Source organism: Gopherus flavomarginatus, chromosome 1 (assembly GCF_025201925.1).
Source record: "Gopherus flavomarginatus isolate rGopFla2 chromosome 1, rGopFla2.mat.asm, whole genome shotgun sequence".
Classification (NCBI taxonomy): domain Eukaryota; kingdom Metazoa; phylum Chordata; order Testudines; family Testudinidae; genus Gopherus; species Gopherus flavomarginatus.
The window spans coordinates 312,076,874-312,090,081 of NC_066617.1; the positions used below are offsets into that span (position 1 = coordinate 312,076,874).

At 38.5% G+C, this 13,208-nt stretch overlaps 1 protein-coding gene across 2 annotated transcripts in view; it reads left to right on the forward strand.

Annotated features, from left to right (window-relative positions):
- LRRC63 (leucine rich repeat containing 63) overlaps positions 1-13,208 on the forward strand; it is a 55,900-nt gene that overhangs the window by 15,418 nt on the left and 27,274 nt on the right. For both annotated transcript variants that reach the window (XM_050948641.1, XM_050948648.1), the window contains 4 exons: positions 2,595-3,398; positions 6,658-6,795; positions 7,625-7,782; positions 11,708-11,806. In XM_050948641.1, the coding sequence (XP_050804598.1) occupies positions 2,595-3,398; positions 6,658-6,795; positions 7,625-7,782; positions 11,708-11,806 (1,199 nt within the window). The remainder of the gene's footprint in view (positions 1-2,594; positions 3,399-6,657; positions 6,796-7,624; positions 7,783-11,707; positions 11,807-13,208) is intronic.

A 13,208-nucleotide genomic window follows, 5' to 3' on the forward strand; every position in this document is an offset into this window, starting at 1 on the left:
AAAAAAAATCTACATTTGTAAGATATACTTTCATGATAAAGAGATTGCACTTCAGTAGTTGTCTGAGGCAAATTGAAAAATACTATTTCTTTTGTTATTCGTTTTTACAGTGCAAATATTTGTAATAAAAATAATAATATAAAGTGAGAACTGTACACTTTGTATTCTGTTTTGTAATAGAAATCAATATGTTTGAAAATGTAGAAAAACATCCAAAATATTTAATACATTTCAATTGGTATTTTGTTGTTTAACAGTGCGATTAATCTTTTTAATCACAGCTAATTTTAATCGCATAAGTTAACTGCAATTAATCAACAGCCCTACTAGTAACTAATAATTAAATACTAAATTTAAAGATAGAGGTAACAGCCAATAACAATTGATAGTAGGAATATTTTAATGTAACTAATAGTTCAAAGAAAGAGCTGAACACTCCACTGCTTGAGACTTTTTGAAAACTAGGTCCTGATCCTACAACTGAGTCTTGCAGAAGGACTCTTACTCCTGAACAGTCCCATTGAGTTCAGTCAAACTTATGCTCCCACAAGAGTCTGCTGTGCAGATTCTTTAGACTGGACAATATGTTAAAATAAACTAGCACTGTAAAAGAATAATCCTGCCTTGGCAGGGACATGGAAAAGATGTCCTAATAGGTCTTTTCTATCTCTAACTTCTGCGATACTATGACCTACATGTAAAACTACTTAAATAGATAAAACTATTAAATCTGAACATAATCAATAAGTAAACTAAAGAAAAAGTTCTGAAAACAATTTGTTCATAGTATTTGATATGTATAACTAATGTGAAATTTCTTAACATTAATATTATGATATTGTTTTATTAATATAGTGTCACTTACAATGTGTTTGTTATTTTAATAATTCCAGTTATCATTTATTATTTCACTAATTGATTAAGAATACTCATAACATTATAATGGTATGGTAAAAAATAAGTAAGAAGGGAAATCTCAGTGAGTGAAGTAAGAGGCTGTGATTCTTGTTCTCTTGATATTATTAAGTCTATTAATGGTTTAGTTAAAGTTGTTGGTGAAATTTTCCATATATGTCTGTACAACACATTTCCAGTCTGGCACCATCCAAAATGTATCTAAATATTTCTGGCTCAATACCAAAGCTCTGCTCCACTGATTTAAAACTATTTAAAAATGATAAACCTTTTATCCAGAGACAGTGTTCTGTTGCAATGTCTTTTTTCTATTTTAACATATGATTAGTGATGAATGCTATTTAGAACGTATAGATTTATACAGTACCCTGACAAGAATCAAAGTACTGCACAATAAAGCACATTTAAGGATCACTTCATGCACCACAAAACGCAGCCATTACCTTTGATAGATGTTTATAAAGTGGAGTGACCATTGATCAGAATCCAGTTTTTCAGTAATGGTAGTATGATCACCTTGGAGAACACACTGGTTCTGTGTTTCATCAAATATGAGACCAGTTCACTCCTTAAGAATAAGATGAACCTATTCCCAGGAAGGTGGGGTACTAATCCAGACAATACATAGGGAATCCTATGTGACTGTGCTTCTAGCTGGTGGCCTGGAAAAAAGTCTGTAGCTCTTCTGCAGCCCTTCTGTGAAGATTTTTTGGCACTGGACCCTATATTCATGATTTAAATGTCTTCTCACAAGCTTATCATGCTGGTCTCATCTACATCATCCTAGTTGAAGCTGGCACAGAGCCCACATCATGGTGTTTAGGGGATGTGGAAGCCCCCTGAATGGTTGCTTCTTCCTGAGCGCCACTCCTCACAAGCATGGCTATCGTGGGGCCTAGATGGTATAGAGAGCCTTATGTGGGTCCTTCATAATGGGATGGATGTTAGTCCAAGTGACCATTATTAGAAACTAAATATATCAGTTTATGACTGGCTAATAGTTTGAAATTATTTGTTGGTAAATTAACAAATCAGCCATTTGGTGGACGTTAATTTAACCAGTGGACGTTAATTTAATTTGCTTCTTCTTGTTCAAGGTGGTATATATTGTTCTTTGGAGCAACACAGTTCATAAGGGATTACATTGTGGCTCTCAGTCACAGCCCCACAGTAGGGTTCTGTGGAGAAATATTGCCCCAGAGAGCCCCTGCAAGCTTCTTGCAGCAAGGACTGCCTCATTGTTACGTGTGTCCAGTGCCTCACACAGTGGGACCCTGATCTTTGATTCAGGACTTTCAGAACTATCACAATAATCAAGTTTTATGTGCAGTAGAACCTCAGTAATTAGCTTTTCACTAATCTGTGTGGCTCATCATAAGCATTCTAAATATAGATGTCTAACACTTACTCACATGTTTACAAAATTACTAGAGATCATTCGGTGTTGTTTACTTTGTTCAAAATTAAATTATACTTGTCAAATGTACAAAGTAAAACATTTTGTGATGCAGTAGGGTTGATTTTTTTTAAATTATTATTTTTGTGTGTTTACTCAGCATAGGGGAACTTCTCTCTGAAGCATCCAGTTTGAGTCAATCAAAATATTTTCTTGAAAAAGGTGTGAAATGTATGCCTAGTTATAAATGTATCCTCACTTTTCTTTCTTTTGTGTTCTCCAGGCAGGATTCCTGGAAAACACCGACCTGGAGTGATAAGAAGCACAAATGATGAAGACAGTAATATTTTTTCCAGTAGTTATTTCAGTGGTCAAACACAAGTCCAGCCCAAAGATGCACATCTCCTTCTTGACCACAATTCCAGTGGTCAAACACAAGTCCATCCCAAAGATACTCACGTCCTTCTTGATCAAAATCTGAAAAAGGAGTTGACTGTTACTGCTCCTTATTTTTGTACACCTGCTGGCTGCACATTGCAGAAAGATAGTAGATCCTCCGACATGGATGTTCTAGCTCCCCCCGAGGAGAGTGATTCTGTTTATAGGTCTTTACCAGACATTGCTACTGCTGCAAGCACAACTGACAAGGACAGAATTACTCTTTCTGGCTATTATTCAAGCAGTCGAACATCAGTCCAGCTCAAAGTCCAAAATCTTTTTCCTGATCAAATTCTTAAAAAAGATATTATAACTCCAACTCCCAGTGGTCCCGCCAGTTTCCCATTACACAGACATCGTAAATCCTTTCGCATGCAGCTTCTTGGTTTACCGAAGGATGAGCCTGCTTATTTTACATTACCAGAGTTTACCTTTGGAAGCTTAGCTGCAGTGTCCTCTTCTCACCCATCACCTGTGATTGCAACTGTTAGAAAGCCAGTTGTTTCTCACTGTAACTACCAAAAACTCACTACCCAGTTGACCAGTAAAGTGAGAAAGAGCATACAGACTGAAGTTAACACAACGGTATTGTCCAATAATGAGTTCCCAGTAATTTCACAAAGAAAGCCTGAGAGACAGAGTATCATAGGTACTGTATTTTACATTGTCAAGTGTTCTAATTCACTTTTGTCTGTGCATGATTTTTACTGAAAGCATTTCCAAAATAGGCCTCCTTTACAGGAAAAAAAACTTTGCCATTTGTCTGTTTGTGAGAATTTTACATCATCATTTAAGAACTAGAAAGTGCAAAATTGTAGCTAGTAATAACTAATCTAACTTTATTTTTAAAAACTTTAACAACAGGTAACAATTTGGGGGGAGGGATAGCTCAATTTAGGGAGAGGGGTTTGAGCACTGGCCTGCTAAACTCAGCGTTGTGAGTTCAATCCTTGAGGCGGCCACTTAGCGATCTGGGGCAAAATCAGTACTTGGTCCTGCTAGTGAAGGCAGGGGGCTGGACTCAATGATCTTTCAGAGTCCCTTCCAGTTCTATGAGATAGGTATCTCTCCATATATATATATAGGATCCATGAAAGATGGTCCTTACACCTGCACAGAGTCTTTCTAGGCCCAGTGCTTTGTAGCCCTGCATCTTGTGCACTCATTTAAATGAGTGTAAAATGCTAATATTCTGGTTTACTATCATTTTGCAATCACTTTGTACTAATGTAAGGCCCAGATTTTCAAAGGTATTTAGGTGTTGCTGAGTTCAGTGTTGCATTGCCTAATTGATATAGGAACCTTAATCTTATTTTCAGAAGTGATTTAGGCACTGAAGAGCCTAAATCCCATTGCTAGTAAGTAGGATTTTGGCTCTTAAGTGAGAATAAGATTTAGGCTCCTGAGTACAGCAGCATTTAAATACCTTTAAGAATCTAGGTCTAAATAACTACATAAGGTGCAGGACAACAGTGAATTGGGCCCACGGGCTTCAGTAGGACTCTGATGGTATTTCTGAATAAAGAATGGATTGGGCTTTCTAACATAGTGGCTTTTGCTTACCTGCACAGGGTTAAACAGGTTGACAAATCAAGGCAACAATATGAGGTCATTCCTGCAAAGGCTTGTTGCCATGCAAGTAGTCTTTATTCATGTAAATAGCCCCATTGACTATACATGGGAGAGTAAAAGTTTGCAGGATCAGGCCCCATGTTACCAGGGATCTTGGGTTGTTATGGCTTTCCTCCAAGTCTAAAGCACTCAGCCAAGATCTTTGATTAGGAGATGAGTGTATCCCCACAATCAACATCCTTTGCTCTCAGGAGAGACAGGCACTAGAGAACCATATTTTTTTCCAATTTTCGACGTCTAAGTAAATAATGTTTGATAAAATTATGGTGCAGCAGGCCCTGTGCTATAGTTAAGATTGTGTTACAGCATAACTTTTAACCTTTTATTTATTTATATATATATGTCTTTGAATAGGCAAAAAGAAAAACACAGAATATAAATTTTGAGCACTGTTTGAATTTTTCGTGATGGTGTGATGAAAAATGAATTGATAGAGAATAATAATAAAATTGCCCTTTCTTATGATTCCTTCTTCCATTGCCTCCCTGGATTGCCTCACTCTTCTTTGCATCCCTTTTGCAAAAACTCTGCAACTCTCTGGGACCTATCTTTTGTCCAGATTGTTGCTCCTCACGTGCTGATTTGTAGAATATCAGTTATACATCGGTATTTTTTATAACTCTTCAGCTGTAACAGAAAATGTGTGCCAAACAAACCCACTGAATTTTAATTCAACAATAAATAACATGCCAAGAGATAGGGCTTATTGTGAAATCACTGGTGGCCTAAACCCCAAGCTTATGGCATGCACAATCCCAAGTTTAGCCACTGTGCTATGACCTTTTAGAGCAACTAACCTAGTTTTGGTTAGCCTATCTTTCACTACTGTCAACTGCACGCCCCCCCCCCCCCCCCCCCCAGAGCCAGGGATAGAATCAACTGGTGATTCCCACTCACCAATTTTATATTAACTACTAAATAGGTGGGTAACTCACTGTGAAAGTGTGTCTAGTCTCCTCTGATGCCTGGTCTAGAAAGGGGTGAGCAATTATTCCTGTAGCTAAATTAGTAGTGATTCACAAAGACGAAGTAAGCAAGCCTTAACTGTCACTAAATGTAATTTTTGTTTGCTAATGAAAATGTCAGAATCTGACCTGATTCTAGGACTGGTCAGACAGTCCAGTTCTGTTATTTCTCTTTGCTAATTTACAGGCTTGGCCTTTTATGACCTGAAATATTGTAAACATTTTTAATATATTTTTTCTGGAGAAGGGTGATGGGTAGAAAAAAAGTTGAGTAGGCAATATTCACCCATTATTTTCTTAAAATATATCTTAGAGAGACACTTATTTCAAGGGTTGCATGGAATGTTAAAATGAATACACACTGTAACCAGATAGTTATGGCATTTTGTCGTTAAATTGATTGCACAATCTATCGTTCTGAACTGTCAATATTAATATATATCTCCACCCTCATCCTGAACAAGTAGGCACTCAACTCTCACTGTAAATACTACACACCAGCCGGCACACGTGCATATTTCAATTCTGTTATTTTTACATTAAAATTGCTTCCAAATTTGGGCCCATCACCAACCAGATAAATCACCCATTTATATAACATTTCCTGAATGTTACATAAAAACATAGTTTGCAGCCACCATTTGCAGTCTTACCCTCTATCTCTTTTACACACCCCAGTACAAAACTATATATAAGGTTATGTAAAATGGAACATGAAACCACACCAACTCTATATTTAATCATATGAACACAACCATTAATGTGATTGTGGTGTTGAGACTGCACATTGGTTGTTCAAAATGAGTGGAGATAAGTGAATTGTGGTTGCTGGAAGGGAGGGAGCTAAGGTTGAGAAAGGGAACTGATGAGTGGAGTGCAGATGGGCTATTGAATGACATAGATACATATTTCCATTCTTATGGTTTGCATTGGCTGAAAATACAGTGCATAAATCTTAACTCTAAGATAAGCCTACAGTGCATTTTAGTGGGAATATAGGTATGGGTTTTTTTTAAAATGACTGCTAGGAATACTAGTGAAATAGCGTATCAGGAATTTCAGATAGCTGTCCTATAACCCATGCAAGCTTCTCTATGATAAGAAATTCAGTTCCCTGGTGGTCATTTACACTGTCTCTTTATGCTGTTCTGGTAATGTAAAGGGGCCTTAAAAGTAAATGCTGACTTGATGGTCCGTTTATGCTGCAGAGCTGTGTAAACGGTGCTTTGTGTAAATGAGAAATGAGGTAGTCTGACTAAGTTAATACATTTCTCACATACCTCTTCTACCACCACTCCCAACTTTTTTCAGAAATGGCTTTGGAGGAGAAAATGAGAAAATCTAGCTCATCGGAACAGATTTTAGAAGAAGGTGATGAAGGAAAAGGATCTTTTACAGACAATTTAAAGCTGTACACTCATGGACAGAACAAAAAAGTGCCTTCTTCAGGTAGGGGCAAGATATATACATTACATGTATGAAATAAACTATGTACAGCACTGTAGTGGTAGTTTTGTAATGGCAATATAAAAGATGAAGAGCAGTCCTACTATCAACTCCCAATAGTGCATGCCATTGTTAAGGGGAGAATGAAATGGACGTTATAATAATAAATAATAGAAATGTACAATTACAATAAAATCAAGACAGGAAGGAAATTCAGAGCCAAAGCTTTTCACTCTGTTGGGTTTTAGGATTGTAAGGTCTTAAACTAGTGATTGAGGAATCCATTTGGGATGTTAACAGTAAGAGTGGTAGAAAGCTTTTGTAACCAAACCTGAAATTCATCCCAAGTTTGTGCCATGGGTTGAGCTTCCCAGAATTAAAACCCTCAGAATCAATTGCTACTTCTGAAAATGTAGGCTTTAATGGTTTATCTAAAGAGAAACAAAATCTTCAATCTCTTTAACATCATCTGTTGTGGGCTGAAGCTACAGATGGACCTGAACAAAATGCTCCCAAACTTTAGGAAAGTTCTCTCCAAATCCAAAGTCACTGGTCAGGCCCTTTTATCAGTAGCTGAAACCTATTCTGCTGCTCACCCTTCAAAAAAAAAGTTGAATAAATGTGAATGCTTTTAAAGGGTCAAATTCTGGAGTCTTTATCCAGGCATTGCTAAGATACTGATTTGTATCAGGGAATTTTGCCTGAGTAAGACCTGACAGTGCATGGAAGGATTTGGCTATACATTTGGGATCTACATAATGAAGCGTTAGTTCTTTATTTCCTAATCTCGATGTTTATTTCCATATTTGACTACATATATTTTTACTTGCAGAACCTGATCTTACTCTTGATGATGGTACTATAAAGGGTATCCAGGGATTTGGGTACCAGAATTTAAGTGAGCAGGATGAACAAGAACAGCTGATGGCCAGGTCCAGAATGGCAGTTTTATATTGCATAATGCATAGCAGAAATGCACTTAATCTTAAGGTACACCTTTTAAAAATTACAACTGCACTCACTCTCCATATCGCTATCCTTAATGGTCAACTGCTGCTTTCATTAGAAGCACAATTTCCCTTGGATTAATAACTTGGCTTTCTTAACTTAATCCACCTAGAACCTGGTTTTAAAATTCTCAGTATATAGCCACTTTTTAAAAATTAAAAATGGCTATAATCATTTAAGATTTGTTTAGTAATTTTAGAGTAGTCTTAAGCTTGGTTGTTCTAGATGCGCCTTTTTCATTCTCTTGCCTCACCTTGGTCTCCCTCTCTATTATCTATTTCCTCCCCTTTTTCACCCACACTCTTCTTCCATTATGTTGTGTGCCTCTCCTCATTTTTCTGATGCACTTTATGATTTATGTGACATCCGCTGGCTCCCAGCACCTCCTGCAGTAGTGGACTGAGTTTGAACACACTGCTGCTTCTTCTCCTCCTGTAGTGCCACCAGATTGCTTCAGCACCGTGCAAGTAGGAGTGGCAAGATCCTGAAGGCGGGAAAAGGTGCCCAACCCTTTTTCTAGAAGGCCAGAGACATGATAGTCTAAAGTTTCTAGAACCTTGCCTGTCATCAGTTCGGCCCTGTTATGTACTTGCTGTTTTTAATTATTTCTGTTTTCATGTAATGTGTGGATCTGTTGAGTCAAAGCATTGACAACTGATCTGTCAGTATAATAATGCTTAATATTTATTCAACTATTTATTATTGCTCCCTGTTTGTATTCAATCTGTAGTATCTGCTAGGTAGGTATGGTTTACTATGTAAATTTCATAGAAATGACTCATGAATTCTAGCTTACAAGGGAATAGTTACTGCACATAAATAGATGTGAGATTGTAGAGAAAAGTATATTAATGTATTGAGATTATAATATATGATGTAATTAAATACTGTATCAAACTATTTATACCAAGGGTGTAGACAAAAGTTGTGCATGCAACCGTAACTTAATTTCCTGATTTAAGCCAAATCATAAATTCATATTTTTTTACCATAGCTTTTTGTATGGTGTTCCCTAGCTTTGAAAGAAAGGGCTTTTAAAAAATGAAAAGAAGAAGCTTCACTTTCTAGGATTCTGGAGCTCTGAGTTGCAAACATCATGTGTACATCCCAGAACCTATTTAGCTAGACAGCCCTGGAGTACTCATTCCATGCACCTTAGGAAGATCACAGGAAAGAGCCCAGTATATTTTGTACAAAGAGGGCATAATAAGAGATAAACATAGGAACTATGCCATGAAGAGCATAGAAAGTGGGAACTAGCTTAAATTTAATGCAAGAGGGAAGGGGAGATCAATGAAGTGAGAGCTGAGAGGCGAGGCAGACGAAGTTTTGAGTTGCCAATGTGGCCCTCAGCTAGGTGAATATTTTGATGCTCCTTGCATAATGATTTGGTACTGTCTCATAGGACTTTTTTATAAACAACTAGGGAAATACAACCTAGACGGAACTGTTATAAGGTAGGTGCATAACTGTTTGGAAAACCATTCCCAGAGAGTACGTATTAGTGGATCACAATCCAGCTGGAAGGGAATATCAAGTGGGGATTCACAGGGATTGGTACTGGGTCTGTCTCTGTTCAGCATCTTCATCAGTGATTTAGAAAGTGTCTTAAAGGGTATACTTATAAGGTTTGAAGATGATACCAGTTTGGGAGGGGTTGGTTGCAAGTGCATTGGAAGATAGGATTAAAATTCAAAATGATCTAGACAAACTGGAGAAGTGGCCTGAAGTAAATAGGGTGAAATTCAATGAGGACAAATGCAAAGTACTCCACTTACGAAGGAACAATCAGTTGCACACACACAAAATGGGAACTGACTGCATAGAAAGGAGAACTGTGGAAAGGGATCTGGGGTTTATAGTCACAAGCTAAATATGAGTCAACAGTATAAAACTTTTGCAAAAAAGTGCACATAATTCTGGGATATATTAGCAGGAGTATTGTAAGCAAGACACGCTGGTAAGGCATCAGCTGAAGTATTGTGTCCAGTTCTGGGCACCACATTTCAGGAAAGACGTGGACAAATTAGAGGAAGTACAGAGGAGAGCAACAAAAATGATTAAAGGTCTAGAAAAATGATCTATGAAGAAAGATTGAAAAAAATGCGGTTTGTTTAATCTGGAGAAGAGAAGGCTGAGAGGGGACATGATAACAGTTTTCAAGTACATAAAAGGTTACTAGAGGGAGGAGGTAGAAAGATTGTTCTTGTTAACCTCTCAGGATAGGACAAGAAGCAATGGGCTTAAATTGCAGTAAGGGAGGTTTAGGTTGGACATTAGGAAAAACTTCCTAATTGTCAGGATAGTTAAACACTGGAATAAATTGCCTAAGGAGGTTGTGGAATCTCCGTCATTGAAAGTTTTTAAGAACAGGTTAGACTAGGGATCAGCAACCTCTGGCATGCGGCTCACCACGGTAAGCACCTGTCATAGTATAATTCCCAAATCTGAACCTTAGCGTCCAAAATATGGATACTAGCATGAATCTCTCTAAGCTTAATTACCAGCTTAGATCTGATAGGCTGCCACCAATCAGGCCTTAGGTAGAGTGCCTGATAGACTCTGGTCTCCCCAAACCCTTCCCTGGGGACCCCAAGACCCAGATTCCTTGAGTCTCAAAACAAAGGGGAATAAACCATTTTCCTTCCCCTTCCTTTCTTTCTCCCAGCTCTTTCCCGCCCTGGGTACCCTAGGAGACCACCATGATTCAATTCCTTGAATCACCCCTTCCCCCTCCCTTCTTTCCCAGAGAGAGATACAGAGATAAACGCCGAGAGCAGGTTTTTCTTCCCTCCTCCCTTTCCTTTCTCCCACAAATTCCCTGGTGAGTGCAGATTCCCTTCCCTGGAGTCTTACAAAAGATAACAAAAAAAATCAATTAGATTCTAAAAAAAAGAGGAAAACTTTAATGAAGAAGGAAAAACATAAAAACTGTCTCTGTAATCAAGATGGTAAATATACAGGGTTTTTCTAGCTTATAGACAATAGAAAGAAGCTTTCTCCAGCAGAAACACAATTTAAGCTACTTCCAGCAAGTACACATCTGCAAATAAGAAAACAAGTTAAAAGACTATAACCGCCTTTTTTACTTACTAACTATTCTGAATAGATAAGAGACTGTAGCAGGGAGATTGGCAGAAACCTGGTTGCACCTCTAGTCCCATCCAGGACCCCGAGAGAACAACACACAAACCCAAAACCCACAAACAAAGGCTTCCCTCCACCCAGATTTGAAAGTATCTTGTTTCCTGATTGGTCCTCTGGTCAGGTGTTTGGGTCCCTGTTTGTTAACCCTTTACAGGTAAAAGAGACATTAATCCTTAACTATCTGTTTATGACAGCACCTGGAGGGCCAGGCCAGTTTGTTTGCCTTCTGCATCGGCAGGTTCATCTGATCACGACTCGCACTGGCCACGGTTCGCCGTCCCAAGCCAATGGGAGCGGCAGAAAGCGGCAAGGGTGAAGGATGTTCTGGCCGTGGCTTCCTGCCACCCCCATTGACTGGGACTTTGACCTGCAGCCAGTTGGAGCTGCAATTGGCCGAACCTGCCGACGCGGCAGGGAAACAAACTGGCCCAGCCCGCCAGCGTACTTACCCTGGTGAGCCGCATGCCAGAGGTTGCCAACACCTGGGTTAGACAAACACCTGTCAGGAATAGTCTAGTCCTGCCTTGCGTGCAGGAGATCGGACTAGATAACCTAAAGTCCCTTCCAGTCCTACACTTCTATGATTCTATGTATCTATCAATGCAGTCATGTTGCTGATTTGTTTAATTATTTTTTTAATGATAAATCTTTTAAATTAAGTCCTGGTGGAGCCTGTTCTTAGCTCGTTTTTTTTCCTCTTGATAAAAAATGTTGATTTTTATTTAGTTAATATATCTTTTCTACTGCTTATGTCTTCTAGGGCTATTTTCTGACTCTCCTTCCAGACCTTACACCTTTAGTCGACACTTTGGTGTATCTTAACCTGTCTTTCAATGACTTACACTTCTTTCCCAGGGAGGTATGTACCAGTTATTTTCTGTATTGTTATTAAGGGTAAAACTGTAAGACAGCCTGAATTTTTATAGTTTAATATTAAACTAAACATAAAAAAAATAAACTTTCAAACAACAATGATTTAATAATAGATGCAAGTTGCATAGCTCAGATATTGGAAAAACATCATTCCTTTACTTTTCTGGTTATTTATGGGATAGTAAGAATCAATGTGAGCCTGGAAAAATTCCAACAAGATTTAGAAATACCTCTGCATCTGTGTCTGAAGGTCTCATTCCAATCTTGCTTTATACTAGTGTCACTCAGTTGACTTCAATGGGAAGTTATTCCTAATTTAAATTTATCCTCATTTATAGAGCACCAATCTATGGGTTGATATTAATGTTACACACAAAAAATACTCTGAAAGAACCTTAATCCAGTAGCAAGGTGAAGCACTCAAAAGTTAGGAAATTCCAGAATTAAAATTGCCTGTGCAATCTTAATTCAACTCCCTTGTGCATACACTAAGATCCAGTCCTCAATTACATGATCACATACTACTTTTTCCACAGGATCCATGCCTCGTTCAGTGCACAGGATGGACAGTACTCAACTAATACACAGCTAGTCAATATTTTTTTCTCCTCCTTGTTCAGTGTGTGGCTGTAGGATTTAGTTACCTCACATTATTCAAATCCTGCTCTGAAGTCAGAAGTATTAAATTTCTCAGGAACTTTGTATAACGCTCAGAACTATAGCATCTGAGTGTTTCACAAACATTAGTGACTTGATTTTCACCACACTTCTGTGAGATGAGTGGGTGTTTATTATCCCTATTCTGCAGATGGAGAGCTGAGGCACAAAGAGATTAAAGTCAAAACTAAGCACTAATTTTGGGAGCCCAGTTTGTGATCCTGGAACCTGATTTTTCAGAGTACTTACCGTTATAGAGCACAGTATATGTATGTTTAGGGTCCTGCCAAATTCACGGTCCGTTTTGGTCAATTTCATGGTTGTAGGCTTTTTAAAAATCATAAATTTCATGATTTCAGCTATTTAAATGAGAAATGTCATGGTGTTGTTATTGTAGGGATTCCAACCCAAGAAGGAGTTGGGGAGGGGTCACAAGGTTATTGTAGGAGGGGTTGCGGTACTGCTACCTTTACTTCTGTGCTGCTGCAGGTGGCGGTGCTGCCTTCAGAGCTAGGCAGCTGGAGACCAGTGGATGCTGGTTGGGACCCCATCTCTGAAGGCAGAGCTGCCTCCAGCAGCAGCATAGAAGTAAGGATGGCATGGTATGGTATTGCTACCTTTACTTCTGAGCTGCTGCCTATACAGCTGGGCCCTCAGTCAGCAGCTGCCACTCTCCAGCTGCCCAGCTCTGAAAGCAGCAGTGCAGAAGGAAGGGTGGCATGGTATGGTTT